Source organism: Candoia aspera, chromosome 7, assembly GCF_035149785.1.
Source record: "Candoia aspera isolate rCanAsp1 chromosome 7, rCanAsp1.hap2, whole genome shotgun sequence".
In the NCBI taxonomy this organism is placed as follows: domain Eukaryota; kingdom Metazoa; phylum Chordata; class Lepidosauria; order Squamata; family Boidae; genus Candoia; species Candoia aspera.
In genome coordinates, this window is record NC_086159.1 from 46,346,615 (window position 1) to 46,362,116 (window position 15,502).

Genomic DNA, 15,502 nt, shown 5'->3' on the forward strand with positions numbered 1-15,502 from the left:
ACCATGCTGAGACAAGGAATAGGTCTCTAGTGTTTTATTACTGCTACATAACAGAGAATCCTAACAAACTGAAGAAGCGTGGGAAAACCCAGACATATAAACCCTAAAGACTAAGGTGGGCCGATCTATGTCTCTTTGAATGGCCACCTAATTCCTCAGTACTACGCATGCGCTTTACAGCCTGGATGGGAGCCCCCTACTCGCCATCCTCACTCATGACAAGAATTCATAGAAAAAACAACTTTAAAATATGCCCACATACTGTAGAGAGTCTTCAGCAAAGGATCGTTACCTTGTTATGGTGCTGGAACTTGAGCACCTCAATGATGCCATGAGCTAAACCGTGAAGGGCCACCCAAGACGGGAAGGTCATGACAGAGGGGTCAGACTAAATGCGATCCCTGGGGAAGGTAATGGCAACCCACCCCAGTATTCTTGCCGTGAAAACTAAATGGATCAGTACAACCAGAGATATGTCAGTATACCATCGGAAGATGAGACCCCCAGGTCGGAAGATGGTCAAAATGCTACTGGGGGGGAACAGAGGATGAGCTCAACTAGCCCCAGACGTGATGACGCAGCCAGCTCAAAGCCAAAAGGACGGCTAGCGGCCGACAGTGCTGGTGGTGAACGGCGAATCCGATGTTCTAAGGATCAAAACACCATTGGAACCTGGAATGTAAGATCTATGAGCCAGGGCAAATTGGATGTGGTTATTGGTGAGATGTCAAGATTAAAGATAGACATTCTGGGCATCAGTGAACTGAAATGGACTGGAATGGGCCACTTCACATCAAATGGCCACCAAATCTACTACTGTGGACAAGAGGACCACAGAAGAAATGGAGTAGCCTTCATAATTAATAGTAAAGTCGCTAAAGCCGTGCTCAGATACAATCTAAAAAATGATAGAATGATCTCAATTCGAATTCAGGGCAAGCCATCTAACATCACAGTGATCCAAATATTCGCCCCAACCACAGATGCTGAAGAAGCTGAAGTAGAGCAGTTCTATGAGGATCTGCAGCACCTACTGGACAACACGCCTAAAAGAGATGTTATTTTCATCACGGGAGACTGGAATGCTAAGGTGGGCAGTCAAATGACACCTCGAATTACAGGTAAGCATGGCCTGGGTGAACAAAACGAAGCAGGACATAGGCTGATAGAATTTTGCCAAGACAACTCAATGTGCATAACAAACACTCTCTTCCAGCAACCTAAGAGACGGCTTTATACATGGACTTCCCCAGATGGACAACACCGAAACCAGATTGACTACATCCTTTGCAGCCAAAGGTGGCGGACATCTATACAGTCAGTAAAAACAAGACCTGGAGCTGACTGTAGTTCAGATCACGAACTTCTTCTTGCACAATTTAGGATCAGACTAAAGAGATTAGGGAAGACCCACAGATCAGCTAGATATGAGCTCACTAATATTCCTAAGGAATATGCAGTGGAGGTGAAGAATAGATTTAAGGAACTGGACTTAGTAGATAGGGTCCCAGAAGAACTATGGACAGAAGTCCGCAACATTGTTCAAGAGGCGGCAACAAAATACATCCCAAAGAAAGAGAAAACCAAGAAGGCAAAATGGCTGTCTGCTGAGACACTAAAAGTAGCCCAAGAAAGAAGGAAAGCAAAAGGCAACAGTGAAAGGGGGAGATATGCCCAATTAAATGCAAAATTCCAGAGGTTAGCCAGAAGAGATAAGGAATTATTTTTAAAAAAGCAATGCGCGGAAGTGGAAGAAGACAATAGAATAGGAAGGACAAGAGACCTCTTCCAGAAAATTAGAAACATTGGAGGTAAATTCCAGGCCAAAATGGGTATGATCAAAAACAAAGAGGCAAGGACCTAACAGAAGAAGAAGAGATCAAGAAAAGGTGGCAAGAATATACGGAAGACCTGTATAGGAAGGATAACAATATCGGGGATAGCTTTGACGGTGTGGTCAGTAAGCTAGAGCCAGACATTCTGAAGAGTGAGGTTGAATGGGCCTTAAGAAGCATTGCTAATAACAAGGCAGTAGGAGATGACGGCATCCCAGCTGAACTGTTCAAAATCTTGCAAGATGATGCTGTCAAGGTAATGCATGCTATATGCCAGCAAATTTGGAAAACACAAGAATGCCACCAGATTGGAAAAAATCAACTTATATCCCCATACCAAAAAAGGGAAACACTAAAGAATGTTCAAACTATCGAACAGTGGCATGCCAGTAAGGTAATGCTCAAGATCCTGCAAGGTAGACTTCAGCAATTCATGGAGCAAGAATTGCCAGATGTACAAGCTGGGTTTAGAAAAGGCAGAGGAACTAGGGACCAAATTGCCAATATCCGATGGATAATGGAAAAAGCCAGGGAGTTTCAGAAAAACATCTATTTCTGTTTTATTGACTATTCTAAAGCCTTTGACTGTGTGGACCATAACAAATTGTGGCAAGTTCTTAGTGGTATGGGGATACCGGGTCATCTTGTCTGCCTCCTGAAGAATCTGTATGACGACCAAGTAGCAACAGTAAGAACAGACCACGGAACAACGGACTGGTTTAAGATTGGGAAAGGAGTACGGCAGGGCTGTATACTCTCACCCTACCTATTCAACTTGTATGCAGAACACATCATGCGACATGCTGGGCTTGAGGAATCCAAGGCTGGAGTTAAAATCGCTGGAAGAAACATTAACAATCTCAGATATGCAGATGATACCACTTTGATGGCTGAAAGCGAAGAGGAACTGAGGAGCCTTATGATGAAGGTGAAAGAAGAAAGTGCAAAAGCTGGCTTGCAGCTAAACCTCAAAAAAACCAAGATTATGGCAACCAGCTTGATTGATAACTGGCAAATAGAGGGAGAAAATGTAGAAGCAGTGAAAGACTTTGTATTTCTAGGTGCAAAGATTACTGCAGATGCTGACTGCAGTCAGGAAATCAGAAGACGCTTAATCCTTGGGAGAAGAGCAATGACAAATCTCAATAAAATAGTTAAGACCAGGGACATCACACTGACAACAAAGGTCCGCATAGTTAAAGCAATGGTGTTCCCCATAGTAACATATGGCTGCGAGAGCTGGACCATAAGGAAGGCTGAGAGAAGGAAGATCGATGCTTTTGAACTGTGGTGTTGGAGGAAAATTCTGAGAGTGCCTTGGACTGCAAGAAGATCAAACCAGTCCATAGTCCAGGAAATAAAGCCAGACTGCTCACTTGAGGGAATGGTATTAAAGGCAAAAATGAAATACTTTGGCCACATAATGAGAAGACAGGACACCCTGGAGAAGATGCTGATGCTAGGGAGAGTGGAAGGCAAAAGGAAGAGGGGCCGACCAAGGGCAAGGTGGATGGATGATATTCTAGAGGTGACGGACTCGTCCCTGGGGGAGCTGGGGGTGTTGACGACTGACAGGGAGCTCTGGCGTGGGCTGGTCCATGAAGTCACGAAGAGTCGGAAGTGACTAAACGAATAAACAACAACAAACTGTAGAGAACCTTGGAGATGGTCTTGAAAGGAATATTCAGAAGCCATTACAGAAACAAGGGCAGAAGCATTTCTTAAACCCTGGGAAAGGAGATCATGTTAGGAAGAGACTTAATCTGGCTCCTTCATGACTCAGTGGGGTATAAGAGGAAGGAAAGGTCAAACACAAGCAGAGTTGGGAGGCATACAAATTTTAATAATAATAATAATAATAATAATTCTGTTACTATAGCCTATGTCAATAAAGTATAGTTATAGACTTCCTGTGAAGTCAGTTTCTTGATCTGGTGTACCTTGTAATGCTGACACATGCACATTATTTAACTTTCTTGATAGAGGCAAAGACTTGGATCATGCTTTGGAGTTGGAAAATGTCAGCAGCTTTGGTTAAAGTATTAGCCTTTCTTTCTTCATTTAGTGCCCACAAATTAGCCCTGACAGAATGTGGATAGATTGTTAATTATTCCAAGCTATGGACTCTTTATACATGTCAGAGATACTAAAACTTTGTGGGCTAAAGAAGCCCTTTATTTACTGGGGACTAAGAAAAAGTGTTTTATAGTTCTGCAAGAAACATAGTGAAAGATCCTTGGGTTAGGCAATATGAGCATGTGTTAATTCTGCTTAAATTAGAGATGGGCAAGTTTTAGCTCCAGAGCTGCAGGCGGTACATAACCAGATATCATACCCCTCTCTGCTTACTTTCAAAAACTCTGAAAGAGATTAGTTCAGCCTTTGGTGATAAGTATCTCTTCCTTCCCCACAGCATAATGCATGGGAGAGAGAGAGAAAAAAGTGTCACAGAAGGAATGAGAGAGAGAAATAGATGTCACAAAGGAGAGGAAAATGTATATGTAATATCATCCTGCATATACAGTACTTGTCTTCAAGAGCTTGCATGCAAACAGTTGCTTAACATTTTTCAACTGAACATTAATTCACAGTGTAACAGAGTGAGAATAAAGGCTATTTTACTTTTTCCTGCTTTCCTATACACTTTTGGGATGGAGCCAACTCCATCTGACAGTCTAGTTTGTTGTGGGGTTTTTTGCCAGAAGCCTGTATAGATATACTATGTCCTGCAGTTCTTTTGTTCCAGTTCACCTTGTCTTTCATATTGCAAACTACAAATCCTTCAAAAGATGTGCTTCAGAACACATAAGCATGTGCAGAGCATTCTTTTTAATTGTTAAAGCAGTTGTAAGAGTTGGTTCCCATACTAAAAGAGATTCAAGAGACAGTTATGTAAACAGCTACTGCAGACTTCCCCTTATGAAGAGATCTGCTTCCTTGCTGGTTCATCAGAAGGCTGTTAGAAGGAGAATCAGAAAGTCTCCACTCTAATGTACATGGAGATATATTGGTTCTAAAGCAGGGGTCCCCAAACTCTTTGGCTCAACGACCCTTTCATGAAGTTTCATGAACCCTGGGTAATCCTGTCTTGCCACTAGCCATCTCACCTTCAGGACTGGTGTGGAGCTTTAAGAAGACTCCAAAAGATTAATTAACCCCAATCAACCTTCCATCATTTATCAACCACCTATTGACCCCCAGCCATTTCTTGACTCCCTTTGACCCCCAGCCATTTATTGACCCCTTGGATAGTCCCATCAACCCTTGGGGGGGGTTGATGTTGACCATGTGGGGAACCCTGTTCTAAAGTATAAATAATTCAGTTTCTGGAATTCTTGTAACCTCATCCCTTTCATGCTAAAGAGTACACTGTGAGAATCATGCTTGGAATAGAATCACTTTCATTTAGGCAGCTGCCATAGAGCTTGACAGAAGCCATGTCCTTTTCCAGGCAAATGCAGTTGTTTCAGAAGCTGTTTCTGGCTGTCTCTGCAAGCAGATGCAAGCACAGTTACGTTGCTATGCAGGGAATAATATTCCCATGCATTTCAGTCTTCTGAAGAATTTACATTACCGTAATCCAAACTCCTCAGAATTTGGATCCATATGTAGCCAAGAAGGCATGGAAGAACTCAATTTTTTGCAGACAAAACACTTCTTAAGAACAAGCAAACAAATAAAATCCTAAGAGCAAACTGGTAAGGCAACATTTCTTAAACTTTCCCTGAAATATGGCCACCCAGACCCTATTTCAACACTTCTGGTAAAAAAGAGTCCCAACACATCCCAAGCAGTTTGTGCCATTATTGAACAGCTTTTATTGTTTGGAAATTTCTCTATGTCCAGCTGAAATCCACTTCTTTGTAATATCAGCAGTCTTTATTGCGGTCATTAACCAGCACAAGGCTTCTTTGTAATACAAACTCATTGTTTCATGTGCTGTTTCTGGAACAGCCCTGCGTGATTCTGCCCTGACTTCTATATGACAGCTTTTCAGATACTTAAAGAGATAATAAAATATACTATCCACAGCATTCCCTTGGACGAATAATCTGCTTGCTCCATCAAAAAAGGAGGTTTGTTTAATAAATCCATGCTGGCCGCTGCCAAAGTGCTCTTGGCTATGGAGAAGCTGGTGCTTCAGAACTCTCACTCCATCCTTTGCTTCACACATTGCTTGAGCAATCCATCTTGGCCAGGCAGTTTGTGACACCCCATTCAGTGTTGCTTACAACTCCAAAGGGGGTGTTACCCACTGTTTGAGAAGCCTTGTAATAAAGATAGAACATACTCAAGTGCTCAGCTGCAGGAGAAACAGACAGGAAGTACAAATAGGCTGGCTTACTTTGAAAAAAGACAGGGCAGGCTAGAACTTTGAAAACAGAACATACCAAACTGCAGTATTTAGTTTCTGACTCAATTAATAGTTTATTTAATGAGAAAAGGGTAGAATTCCTTTTTTAAAAAAAATTCTGTTTTTATTTCTTTCTGAGGCCTTCAGAGGCCCCACATAGTCCACAGTCTTAATATTAAGAATTTTTGGTGAAGGATAAAAATAGTGATAATTGATGTATGGTGTGAGGCTTGGGAGAAAGTTGCTAAACAGGTTTCATAGGCCAAACCTTTCCTGCAGATTAGTGGTAAGAATGCCTGTGCCATGTGGAAACAAACTGGAAACACAAAGGCAAAACAAAGAGAAACCTGTCACAATTAGAATCAGAAAATGACCTGGTAGAGATCATGCAAATACCACAGGTTCAGTTCAGTTCAATTTTATTACGGTCACTGACCAGTACATCAGGTTGTTTCTAATATTCAGAGGGAAAGGGAGATTGCAGGAATGATAAAAATAGTCCTACAGAAAAAAGTTTCTTGCCAATGATACTATAGAAGGTTATTGAAGTAGATCTGAATATGTAGAATTGTATCATTTTGAAAGTATTGTTCCTGCTGCTTAATTAATACCTGTCCCAAGTGTAGTAATACACACCTTTGCAGATTTTCATAACTATATCCGTAACTGCATGGGGAAATACATGCCTGATCTGATTCCACATTCACAGTTTACCCGCCCAACCCAAGAGGAAGGCTTGTATGTGAGCAGACAGGAAAAGATGAAGGAGCATCTAAGTCCAAGACCCCAAAGTTGAGAGAGACAAAGCCTCAAAGCAGGGTTTTTGCTTTTTATGTCTTGTTTTGCAAAATATTACTCCCAGCATGTATTCTGATGTAGTCTTTCAGGAGAGAAATTTCCTACTGCATGAAATATAGTAACTAATTTCAGGACATTTTGTGTGGAAACTTTTGTTTTCTGGTTTTGGAGTCTAGGTTACTCCCTCCTCCTATTTAGAATTGCTTTCTCCAACAGTGCCATACTCTTTGGAATGATGGGAGTTGTAATTCAGCATATCTGGGGGGCACCACTTGGGAAGAAGATAGCATTAGAGTCAGCAGCTTCTTAAGGTATACTGTTCATTGTCCACTCATTGCTTAAATGTTCATATATTTTTCTATTTTTCTGTATTCCTCAGCAAATTTTATTGCCTGTCTAGGACTCCTCCGAAATTTAAACATTTCTATTTCATTTCTTGTTGCTGATCGTCATTTCTCCTTGGTTTTCTTTCTTTTTTTTTCTGAGATACTTGACAATTTCTGCTTCTTTTGCCTGAGATTTCTCAACCCTGTTAAATGAGAAGGGGAAGAAGAAGACAGACCTAAAATTAAGATCTGAATGAAAGTTAAGCTGTGTTTGCATAGTGCAGGAAATCATAGTTAGCCATTTGTTTAATTAACCTTGTTTGTACAACACTCTGAATCATATATTAACCACACTTGGTACATTGATACTACATGCCTGGCTATATGTGCCCAATGTGTTACTCCGTCTGTTATGAGAACACAGCCCGGGGGCTTATGCATTATTTGAAAGGACATGTTTTTTTTCAAAGACATTAATAGCAAAACTTGGAGTGATGATCTTGACTGAGACTACAATATACGGGGAAAGGAAGTTTAATTCTTTCTTCCCAGCTTAAAACCCACCAAAAAGCAGTCTCTTTCTTCCATCTGCCTCTTTTAAACTTAGGAAAACTCCTTGGAGGGAGTAATACTGGGTTTCACCTACAGGGTCGCTGGGAGGAATATACTGAGCATCTGGCAGGTAAAGTCACTTGCATCTGCTCTGTGTTGAATTCCAGCCCTGATGCAAGCCCAGTGGGGGCTACAGGGTTTGAGTCTTGCATGGTTATCTGGGAGGGGTTCGAGCTCATTGAACCTGAGGAAGTAGACAGGATTCTTATAGCTGTTGGTTTGGCCACTTCTGTGTTAGATCCGTGCCCCTCCTGGCTGGTCAAGGCTGCCCAGGAGAGGACATGTGATTGGGTTTGGGCGGTGGTTAATCCCTCTTTGAGGGAGGGGGTGGTCCCGCTGGCTCTTAAGAAGGCAGGGTGCACCCTCTCCTGAAGGGGCCATTGCTTGACCCAACTAGTTTGGATAGTTTCCTCCAGTCTCCAACCTCCCCTTTTTAGGGAAGGTTGTTGAGAAAGTGGTCGCACGGCAACTTCAAAGGGCTCAGGATGAAGCGGATTATCTGGACCCCTTCATTCAGGAGTCAGGCTGGGATATCGGACAGAGACAGCATTGATTGCACTCTTGGATGACCTCTGGTGGGAGTGGGATGGGGCCAGGTGCATCCATCCTTGCTCTTCTTAACCTCTCGGCAGCCTTCAATACCATCGATCATGGTATCTTTCTGGATTGGCTTCAGGAGGTGGGGGTGGGCTGCACTGTGTTGCACTGGTTCTCCTCTTTCCTCCAGGGTTGGTTCCAGTTGGTGTTGGTAGGAGGGGTCCAGTCCATGGCCCCTACTGTGTGGGGTGCCCCAGGGCTTGGTTCTCTCGCCCCTCTTATTTAACATCTACATGAGGCCGCTGGGTGAGGTGACAATTTGGGGTGAGGTATCATCAGTGTGCTGATGACATCCAGCTTTGTATCTCCTCTCCAGGTTGTCTGAGTGATGCCGTGGATGTCCTATCTCAGTGCCTGGAGGCTGTAGGGGCCTGGATGGGGCGCAATGGGCTCCAGCTCAACCCAAGCAAGACTGAGTGGCTTTGGGTGTTTGGGCCTCCCAGTACCAAGGTTTTTCCATCTTTGGTCCTGGATGGGGTGCCACTGCCCCAGACAGACCTGGTGCACAATCTGGGGGTCCTCTTGGACTCATGGCTCCTGCTGGAAGAGCAGGTGGCAGCCGTGGCTAAGAAGGTCTTTGCACACCTTTGGGTTGTGTGCCAGTTGCACCCATTCCTGGAATGGGAAGCTCTACTCACTGTCACTCATGCCCTCATGACCTCCCGTTTGGACTACTGCAATGCACTCTATGTGGGGTTGCCCTTGAAGAGCATTCGCAAGCTTCAGCTGGTACAGAATGCAACTGCACAGGTTGTACATAGTGTCGGCTGCTTGGCACATGTAACACCACTGCTTCAGGAGCTGCATTGGTTACCGGTGTGTTTCCAGGTGCAATTCAAGGTGCTGGTTGTCACCTTTAAAGCCCTTCATGGCTTGGAACCGGGTTACCTAAGGGACTGTCTTTTCCCAGTTGTTTCTACCTGTCCAATTCAGTCCGGCAAGATGGGCATGCTCTGGGTCCTGTCAGCCAAGGAATGTTGGCTGGTGGGGACCAGGAGATGTGCCTTTTCTGCTGTGGCGCCTGCCCTCTGGAACATCCTCCTGAGATTAGGGTGGCCCCGACCCTTTTGACTTTTCAGAAGGCCTTGAAGACCTGGCTTTGTGCCCGGGCCTAGGGCCCCGAGTGTGCAAAAGGCCCTGTTTCATGGTTGTGCTGACACCAATGGTTTTAAAGATCTCTTGGCTGTACTTGTATTTACTTTTCTGTGTTGTTTTAATTGTTTGTTTTTATTGTTGTTAGCCACGCAGAGTCCCTGGTCTGAGATGGGCAGCTATATAAATTGAATGAATGAATGAATGAATGAATTAATTAATTAATTAATTAATGAAAGAAATAATTCCCTTTGCCAATTAATTGCTCTGAGGCTCACAGTTACACTGGGTATAAGTGAGTGATTTTGCTAGGTTTATAAATAGGGTTAAACTTCATCTTCCTGAATACTGCAGGCTTTCCATTCATCCAAATAATGCTTTTAGTTCAGAGAATTATAGTGTACTTTTTTCCTCTCAACAAATTCCAAGCACTGATATAAAGGATGGTTACTCATCAGGATCTTTTCAGATAATATTTTGGATTTTAAGGTGGAATGAATGGCGGTTGTAAAAATAAATTAAGCCTATCTTGTGACACATCTGAATGCCTATGGTGCTTTAGGACAACAAGTACTTGTTTGGATAGGTAAGTTTGAAATGCCTATTGAAAAAGTTTTTAGAGCAATGCCTGCTATAGAAGTCTCTGGAGATTCCAGGTTGATGTGTAGACTTTATTTCAGGTTTCTCTCTCATTCTAAGGCTATGAAGTTTTAAAACTCATAGCCTTTTAATGCTTCCTATACAGAAAAATTACAACAGTATAGCTTTCAAGGGGTCTCTAGAACTTATTAAGTGTTATTGCATACATTTAAATGCAAGCTAATGAGTAACATGAGCAGAGTTTAAAATTATTGGCTAAATATTTTGCCTTGCCCTTTCATCAATAATGGTCCTATGCACTGACCTGCTTCCCCAACTTGTCAATCTGGGGTTGCCAACTCCAGCTAAAACCAATCCACGTATTCCCCACATATGTGCATATATGTCTGTGTTTCATAAATACCTCCTAGAATATACAACCGCCCCCACCAAAAAAGGGCAGGGTTAGGACGGATGACATATATTTGGTGTAGTGGTTAAAAGCACCAGACTAGAAACAATGAGTTCTACTCCTGTCTTAGGCATGAAGCCAGTTTTGAGCTAGTTCTCATTTAGCTATAGGAAGAAGGCAAAGGCAAACCATTTCTCCAAAAAATGTTGCTAAGGAAATAAGATGGACTTGTCCAGGCAGTTGCCAGGAGTCAAGACTGATTTGAAAGTTATATATATTCCTTCTAAAATAAGGTATCCCAAATTAATTGATCCCAATATCTATACCAACTAGTCTTCTCTCATACTATTTTAGACACAAACACACAGTACACACTTATGCACGTTTCCTTCTCTCCTTCTAGAAAAAACAGGAGGAAAAAAAACAGGTTGGAGATGAGTTAGATGGTTTAACATGATATGAACTCCTGAAAGATGGGTTTAATGGCTTTTAGTTATATATTTTATGTTTTAGGAAATTAGGAAATGTTGTCAGGTAAAACTTCCATCTCCCAAATTATATGTCACTAGTTACTCTGGAATTATAATTACAATTATTACAATTATTAATAGTTTTATTATAGCTGCCCACTTCCCTATAGTGCAAAGAAGCCACTTCATACTCTGCCTGTAGGTTTCCAAAGGGCATGGGGCTGATAGGTTTGGGAAATTCAGCCTGCCTAATTTCCTCTGTAAATACTATTAAGAGCTCTAATTCATTTTAATAGGGTGTGGAGTGAAAGGACCTCCCAATTATATGGGTCCCATTTAAACTGAAGTGCTACTTCAATTTTCTATCTCAGGCTTGGTCCAGATCAAGTAAGCCAGTAAAAGATGTTTTAAAAGGGAGTTGTTTTGATGAGTTAAATGTTTCTCTCAGCTACCTCAGGAAAAAAAATGGTTTGTGCAACCCTTCCAGGTACTTCCAAGTGTCCAAACAAGAGTTTATTCCATTTTAATATTTGTTGCATATGAGATTTGACCTTTTAAACCTTTATGGTCCTCTGTTGTCTCCCACTAAGCCCTATTGATTTCACTTCTTGTTTTTATCAGGGTTTTGTTTTTGCAGATTTCTTGTTCATATGTTTTATGTTGTTTTATTTGATAAAAGTATTTAGTTATTATTAATGGATTGTTTTAGGACTGGATAAAATTTTTATATATTTTTTAATTTAAAATGTTTTTGGTTTAAACTAAAGAAAAAGAAAACATTGGGCTTTAATTCACCTGAATAACTGCCTACATTTAAATCCCATTTATTTGGTGTCATGACAAATGAATTAAAGAAGAGACAATTTATTCCAGCTCTCCATTGTTTATTTGTATTACTATTTTACAACTGTGTGCATACGTTCTGTATCTATGTGTGTGTAAAATTCTTTTCCACTTAAAGGTAGAGACCTCTGGGTTCTTGCTCTGGGAAGGTCTCCAACCCAGCATAAGATTGGCATACCAGAGTTCAAGTATGTTGGTAATATGCATGGGAATGAGGTACGTTTATAACTTCGGTTATTCTGGTTTCCTTACAGCTCTGTTTACAAGAAGCACCCCAACTTATATTTATGTGGGAAAAGTTTAAATGGGGTGGGTCTGTTTCATTTATCTAAGCAGCCCAAAAAAGAATGGCATCGTTTCCTTTCTTTCTGAAGGTTGTACAAAGTTATAAAAAGTGCCACAAGAGGGAGAACGGTCTGCTAAATGTTATGTGTTTTTTTCAATTGCACGAAGCAGAGTTATATTTTGCTATTGATAGTGGGCATAATCTAGTGAAAATTAGGCACATTTAAATCAAATGGGTTTCAATAAGAAGGGCCATCCATGAAATATCCTGTTGAAATCTATGTCACTTAATAGATTTCCATTCTAGTACTGCTTATGATTAGAAGTAGAAGTAGAATTATAGTGTCCTTAATGTAGTTTTATTAGCACTACCCTTTACCATTGTCAAGAACCTTCAATAATGATTTCCCACTGTAAGTTCAATTTTGCAATGCTGCCTTTCAAATTCAAATAAAAGTTTATTGCATTCAAATGAAAGTTAATTTTTTGCTGGTTCTGCTATTTGTATTTTTCTGTCTGTCTGGAGCGCAAATACTTTTATAGTTATAACATTTTTTTTTCTACCACATTCAAGACTGAAAAATTCCAGAAAAAGATCACAAAAAAGAGTGGAAGCCATTGATTTAAAAATAATCAAGGAAGATCATTTCAATCAATCAAATCAAAATCAAAATCAATCAATCAAAAAATAAAACAAAGTCAAAATCAACCAGGAGACTGAGTTCTAGTCCCGCCTTAGGCATGAAAGCCAGCTGGGTGACTTTGGGCCAGTCACTCTCTCTCAGTCCAAGTCACCAGGGTTGTTGTTGTGGGGAAAAGAGGAGGAGGAAGAACATTAGGTATGTTCCATGCCTTGAGTTATTTATGAAAATAATAAAGGTGGGATAAAAAATCTAAAAAAAAAAGTCACCTGGTTCCTTTTTAAAGAATGAGTGGAAAAAAGCACAACAATTTCAAAGAAAATTGAAGAGTTAAAACATTTAAAAAAATTTTTTAACCCATGTAGCCCTTATTGTAAGAAATATTTAAATTGTTATAGAAACCAGCCATACACTTTCAGTTAAAATGCTTAGCGAGTTTCAATCAAGGAACTAAGGGAGATTTAACAATACTTGTTCTACCTGGACTGTACTTGCATAATGCAGCAGATTCCTCTTTAATTTATGACATTCCTTGGGTTAGGCAATACAGTACAGCTTCTTATTCTATACACACATATATACACATACACACACAGACCCTGGTCAAAGCAATGCTTATCAGTAAAGGGACAACACAGAGGAAGTCCTGTCATCACTGGCAGCCCTTGTCAAATTCTGGGTCCCTGCAGTTCCTTATGCTTCGCCTTGCAATGGCCAAATACCTTTCCCATTCCTTTCCCATAAATAGACACATAATGACATATAAAGGTGAGAGAAAAAGCTTGTCTGTGCTCCAAAGGTTTGCATTTCTCTGCTTCCCCAAAGAGAAAGAGCAAGGTGATAACAATTGGATCAGACATATGTGTTAATTAAATTAACTAAAGCAATGGCTTTTTTTCTTTGGTGTAACTTTATTTCTTTATTTCAGTCATGAGACTCTGGACAGAGTATAGTACATCAATTCAGGAAAACAAAAATAACCAATCAGAATGGATGGAACACTGACAGTCAGTCAATTAGGTCCCCAAACACCATGGAATAAGAACGTCTTAACTACTTCACAGTATGCAAGGAAAGAGGGCACAATTCACTTATTCATTTGTTTGTATATTTCTATTTTGATGCCACCCAACTCCAGAATGACTCTGGGTGGCTCACAATATAAGAATAATATACAAGATAATACAAATACAATAAGGGAAATAACAAACTGGAATTAACAGAAAGGCAATCCCGACAATTTACATCAAAAGATATGACATCTCTTGGAAGAGAGTCATATTCCAGAGAATGGAATTCCTATTAATCCATTAGATGTCACAGATGGACCATTCAAATGATCCCAGTGCCATGCAGAGGTTCATGATGTCATGATGTCCAGTGTAATGAAGTACTGATCTGACTATGGCAAAGGGTAGTTGTAAATTTCTCCATTCTCAGTTCATATCTCATCTGCTCTGAAATAAAGACTAGGTCAAGTGAGCCAGTTTGGTGTAGTGGTTAAGGCATCAGGCTAGAAACTGGGAGACCATGAGTTCTAGCCCCACCTTAAGCACTAAGCCAGCTGGGTGACCTTGGGTCAGTCATTCTTACTCAGCCCTAGGATGCAGGCAGTGGCAAACCACTTCTGAAAAACCTTGCCAAGAAAACAGCAGGGACTTGTCCAGGCAAGTGAGAATCGGACATGACTGAACGAATTTTAAAAAAAGTGTGCATCTACTTCATGTTTTGGGACTGCAGTTACTGTGACAAGCCATGGTTGCCATGCACCCCTCCCCAGAACATGGAGGTTGAAGTCACCCAAGACAAGGAGCCTTGGGAACTTGCAGTACTAGCCTCAAGATGACATTTAGTTCTTTGCAGAGAGTTGCTAGTAGTTGATACACCAGCAGTGGCCAAAGATTCTCATTGTGGCCCAATTCCATTCAAAGGCACTCATAACTAGTCACCTCTAAAACAGTGCTTGATCCCTGTGAGTCTCTTATTTTTGACCATGTGTGTCATGCGCTGCCTGCCTCTGAATAATACTCAGACACTGGTTCGATGGATCAGGCTCTGGTTTATTCACAGCGCAGTTACAGCGTCGGAAGGAAAAAAGCTGAGAGTGACAGGAGCGCGCCGGTGCGGGGTTTAAATACCCCGCGCCGGTCAGCGCCCCCTCACTCGCGGTCACGTCACCCCCCTTTGTCCAATACGTTGCCCTGCCGGTGGGTGAGGGGTTGTGAGGCCCCGCTGGCGTTCCGGGATCGCCCATCATCGGGTTTTCTATTCATCCGGTGATTGCTGTCAGCTGGGCGATCCCCGTTGTATTGGCGCTGATGGCTCGGGTGTGCTCCGTGATCCGTTTAGTTATTGTTTGTTGGCCGTTAGTCGTTGTGTGTTGATGGCTACTTATCTTGAGCCCCTTCTCCTGTTTCCTTGCTATTGTCATGTGTGCCATTGCGCTGATGACTTCAGCTCAACGGCACTCATGACATACTGCCCCCTGTCCGAATAGTGCTCCCCCCCGGTTTTCTGGGGTTTTTTTTTTGTTTTTTTTTTTTTTTTTTCGGTGGAGCTGTCAAAACGGCACTTTTTTTTTTTTTTTTTCAAAATTCCCGCCGGAGTAGTTGTCGCCCCTCCCTTTGCTCCTCCCTCTACCACGTGCCTTCCCAGGGT

At 41.6% G+C, this 15,502-nt stretch overlaps 1 protein-coding gene across 1 annotated transcript in view; it reads left to right on the forward strand.

Annotated features, from left to right (window-relative positions):
* Positions 1-15,502, forward strand: part of CPM (carboxypeptidase M) — a 50,191-nt gene that overhangs the window by 12,580 nt on the left and 22,109 nt on the right. Inside the window, 1 exon segment of the mRNA XM_063308611.1 lies at positions 12,037-12,134. Within this exon segment, the coding sequence (XP_063164681.1) occupies positions 12,037-12,134 (98 nt within the window).